Here is a 5,000-nt window from a genome sequence, read left to right as displayed (position 1 = left end):
TGTTCTGTGCCTCTGAGCAAAGAATGGGAACAATGCTGTAGATTTGTTCAGTATTTATTCATTTTTTCTTTTTATTTTTTTTTTTTTATTGTCAGTACTGCCTTGAGACTAGCCAGCTGATCAGCCTGTCTCTGTCTGGCTCTGGTCCTAGTTATCTGGTCTCTGGCCATTACCAAATACACCGTGCCCACCCCCGTTTGTATTGTGCCAGCGTAATCACCCTCCCCCATTTTCTCTCTCTCCCCCCAAGCCACCACGACCTCATCCTCCTCCACCTCTTCAGGGAACGGAGGCTCAGGGAGTTCGAAAGGTAACAGTGAAAATCCCACCATGACCACAGCTAGCCCACCACTTGGCCCCCTTATCCCCCTCAGAGCTTTCTTTTTTAACCTGAATGTTGGCCCATGACCGCCCCCACCCCCATCCCCCTGCTCCCAGTTGCCCACTCCCCTTTGTGCCCCTTACTGAATGTTGCAATCTTTACCACTCCCAATGGATGTTACAGACTGAAAGCCACTTGTGAATCATGCAAGTTTGATGAATTGATGAAAATTTGTTTCTGATTTGTTTTTGTTTTTTATTTTGTTTTTGGCCTTTCTTTTTTTTTCTTTCTTTCTTTTTTGTATTTATATTTATAATTATGATATACTCATGTTTCTGCCTTTTTGTGCTAGTTTGTTTCCAGTCATTACTTCTTCACCCCAAGTAAACATGCATAAAAGATCTTGGCAGTTGGTGGAATGTGCAAGCAAGAGGTGGTGACTGAATCTTCTATACTGGATTAGTGCTGGAGAGATAGGGTTGACTTGTTTACTTTAAAGAAGGGGAGAGAAATATTGATTAGAAGTAGTAGATGTTGGCAGTTGCTGTTTGCATGCTGTGCTTGGAGTATGCAGGGAAGCATGCATGCTTTTTCTGCATTCATTCCTTCTGACTATTCTGCACTGTTACATTTTTGGTGAAATTGCATTTATAGACATCAGAGTTTAAAATAACATAGCTCAATAGTGAATTAAAAAATACTTAAAGCTATTGCACTGTGTTTATCATATTATCATCATAATTGGATTTTTAATTGTTTTTATTAATTGAATTTTGTGGAGGGTAATCATTGTTCCTCCATTTCTCAGAATAGGGATGTTTGCACATCAAGGAACACACTATATCTGGCTCATTATTCCACAATTGAATGGGTGACTTTATATTGGAATGTAAGCATGCAGATGGCACTGCAAGCACTATCTTGCAAGAAGCAAAGACAGATAAAGAAGTGTTTTTCTTCTCTTGTTTTCTTCCTTTTTATGTTTCTTCATTATCTCCTCCTCCTCCTACTTCAACCCCTTTTTTCCTCCCCCTTTTGTAATTATTATTTGGAAAGCATCAAGTACTTTCTCATTTATCCCGATTGTATCCTAGTACTGGCAAGATGAATATAATATGCAAATGCAAGCAATTTCACGTGCATTAGTATTTGGAAAGCATCAAGTACTTTCTCATTTATCCCGATTGTATCCTAGTACTGGCAAGATGAATATGATATGCAAATGCAAGCAATTTCATGTGCATTAGCACAGGAATGTAAACATGTTAGCAGATGTGCCACCTTTTTTTCTTATTGTTATTTTCATTATTTTGTTATCATTATTATTGTTGTTATTTTTTCTTTTTTGTCATTATTTTTGTTTCTTTTGATTAGTTTTGACTATAATTGTTATTACTTTGAATATTATCTTTTAATATTGTTAATACAAATATTTTTAATTGGTTGTTTTTTCTTATATTTTGTTACTAGCATTTTTTCTTTACTAGACCATTTTTGTGTTACTTGTATCTACGTAACATAATTCAGAAATTGCTTTTAATATTCGAAGTTCATGTGCAACTCAGAAATGCAAATCAGTTACAAAAACATTACTTTGATGTGTTTGTAGATAATTCTCAAGAGTAGTCACAATTTTTATGATTTATTTTATTTGTTCATTTTTCTTGCAAGAAACAAGTTTCAACATCTTATCTATATTAAACCAATGCCAACGGGTGTAAAAGTTTGGTAAGTGGACATAATAATGGGATTGTTGGCATGCATCGGCAGTTTCCCGTTTGTGCCTGGCTAGTTCGGTAGTTTGCGAGCAACATTTGGCACCTAAAAGCTCTGTATTTTTCTATAATTCATAAAAGTATTATACGTTTGTAGGTGTACCTTCATTATAGGTTCTATTGCCCAAAATCTTTACCAGATAGATGAAGCCGTTACTATTGGAGAAAAACAAACTCGTTCCAACGAGCCAGTGGCACGGGACTGGACATGATGCCATCTGTTTTTCGGTCCACATCAGCCATGGCATGTACGTACATGCCACCCGTCGGCTAGTGGTTAAAAGAAGTACCATCATTCAGTGTTGCTTTTGCTTGCTGTTTACCTTGGCTGTGCTCTGCCTTAATATCTAAAGTCTTTTAACCAAAATAGAGGACAACTTTTGTTCTAGATTGTTATTGTGTAATTGATGTATTGCTGTTCTGTGACTTTCACTATTTCTCATTCTCATTTCTCTTCACTTCTCACAATTATTCTTGTTATTTCTTATTATCTCTTAGAAAAATGTTTCACATTTCTGAGGTCATACTTAGTTTTTGTATATTGTTAAGTTATCTGATGTTTTTGTGTACTGAGAAACCTACAGTCTTTTATTTTCTTTTAATTGTTCTCTTGCAGGTTTAGAGGATTTTGCTTTTTTAAATAAATGAAAGCAGAAAAGTATTAGCAGTCATTATACCCATTCCTTATAGGTATCGTTTGATATGGAAGGAGAAGGGGTGTAGGAGAAAAAAAAAACTTGAAGATTGCAATTTTTTCAGTTCTTGTTTATTTATGTTTTTAGTCGTTTTGAAAGGCCCACCACGTGTTTGTCATTATTTTCTGCTTGTTTGCTTCTCCCCTACGGGCCGCCCTGCAGACCGACTGGCGCGCACCCCTAGCACCCCCTCCTCCTCCAAAGGAGTGGGTGAGGCCAACGTTCCCAGCCCCTTCACGACCCCACACCATGGCAACCCAGCCTTTAACCCGCAGAAGATGGGGACTGGGAAGGGGGTGAGTAAGGTACTTATAAGAGATCGGTGCGTCATTAGTTCTGTGAAATATGTGTTAATAAACAAATGAAAAAGAAGAAAAGAAAAAGTGTGATATTTTCATGATAATACTGCTGCTGATATTATTTATTGCATGTTTTTGCATTTTTGGTTTTGATTATCATAGCAGATGTTGATGAGAACAAGTTCATTGATGTTGTTGGTAAAGCTTATCCCACCATCCATTTGATTAAATTTGATTAGCCAGTAAGATTGTAAGACGCAACCGGTAACTACTTTTAAGTATATTAAGTAATTAAAAGACTTAATTCTACCCCTTCCTCCACATTTTTCCTCAAGTAGAATTCTTTAAAGATATCGCAGATAAGATGCTGAAAAGCATCAAGTATTCTGCATACTATATCTTCTTTGATAAGTTACTGTTAAGGACATTAAGTCATTGCTTGATTTGTATTCCCACTTTCCTCCAATTTCTTTTTGCAATATTATTAGCCTACCTTCCATTTTAAGTAAATCCTAATAGAAATGAATTATATTGGTAATAATCGTATACAACTGACTTCAATAACCAGTTCGCATGTAGAAATGAAGATCAGTAATCACTGTTTCAGCTCCCTGTATTTTCTTCCTTTCTTGTCCCAAATGTATTTGTTCTTAATCACCTATCTGTGAGTGAGAAAGAGACAGTTCTGTTGTAGTCAGAGCTTACAGAACCCAACCTTTGTGGATTCCAGCACAGCGGAGAGGGAAGGATCCCAAAACCTCCCAAGGCCCCAGACAAGCCACTCATGCCTTACATGCGGTACTCACGGAAGGTAAGTTTTGAAATAATGGCTTTTTTCACTTTTCTTTTTTCTTTTCCTTTTTCTCCTTGCTCTTTTTTCTCCTTTACTGTCTTTTTCCTTTGATTCCTCTTTTTTGTTACTATCTTTCTTCCTCTTCTTCCCCACCTAGTGCCACCAGGAAAATGTGATGTTCATTCTAGTTCGCAAGATTTCTCCACAAGTGCTCAGTCACCAAGGAAACAACAAGATCTTGTGATCTCACCTTATTTCCCTTTTCCTTGGGTTTTCAGGAAAAAGGCAATTTTTACTAATGCTATCAATATTGATTTTGTCGTTATTATTATAGACATTATAATGATGAAATAAAAATTAAAAGAAATATTTCTGAAAATATAGGAAAAGGTTAAATAGGTGATATATGTCTTACTAGTAATTAACTCCTTGGTGACTAAAGACCCTATCACACTAGCTCTTTTTTCGTCAATTTTTTTGTTTCTGTCTGAATTTGAGGCTTTCTCCAAGTATCATTTGCAATCGGAACACCTCCCAGAGGAAGACAGTTACGACTGTTTCCGTCTGACGAATTTTCTTTTTGATCTTGTGCTACAGAGGATCTTTACAGCTAGAATATTTTTTTTATTGATAAATTAGGTAGAATCAGTGAATGAAAACATGAGCTCATATTTTAGAACATTTGTATCTACAAGATACATAATAATATTTCTTTAAAACAATATTATATGTATATGAAAGTGTGTGTGTGATTCCTTGGACCTCACTCCGATAGCGCCATGTTTGTTTATATGGCAATGTTTTCTGCCTAAGTAGTGTGATAGGGTCAGTTCATTACCAAACAAAAAGTTCATATAGAAATGCAAAAATTGATGGTAAAAGTGCTAGCATGGTAGGGCCTCAAGTACTCATAGAACCATCTTTGTGTAGAGACAATTAAGAAACTAAACTGAGTGGGCATGACATGTATGAACATGCCAACCCAGGCAGCATTGGGTCAATTTTTTAAATGTCATGCAATCTAAAGATAGATAAGATCACATTTTACAAGTACAGGCATACATACAGTCAACTGAAAAAAGCACATTACATTGATTTGCTCCAATGTTTTATGAA

General features: G+C 36.1%; 1 protein-coding gene across 35 annotated transcripts in view; it reads left to right on the top strand.

Annotated features, from left to right (window-relative positions):
- The window catches only part of Bap111 (Brahma associated protein 111kD), a 58,295-nt gene that overhangs the window by 26,346 nt on the left and 26,949 nt on the right, over window positions 1-5,000 (top strand). For 12 of the 35 annotated variants that reach the window (XM_070132871.1, XM_070132833.1, XM_070132836.1 and 9 more), the window contains 3 exons: window positions 251-311; window positions 2,944-3,097; window positions 3,822-3,902. In XM_070132871.1, coding sequence (XP_069988972.1) covers window positions 251-311; window positions 2,944-3,097; window positions 3,822-3,902 — 296 coding nt within the window. Of the gene's footprint in view, window positions 1-250; window positions 312-2,293; window positions 2,346-2,943; window positions 3,098-3,821; window positions 3,903-5,000 lie in introns of those variants that run through there. The other 23 variants (XM_070132937.1, XM_070132905.1, XM_070132922.1 and 20 more) reach the window with 5 other exon arrangements.

Source organism: Penaeus vannamei, chromosome 2 (genome assembly GCF_042767895.1).
Source record: "Penaeus vannamei isolate JL-2024 chromosome 2, ASM4276789v1, whole genome shotgun sequence".
Lineage (NCBI taxonomy): Eukaryota > Metazoa > Arthropoda > Malacostraca > Decapoda > Penaeidae > Penaeus > Penaeus vannamei.
This window is presented reverse-complemented; position numbering and strand designations above follow the sequence as displayed.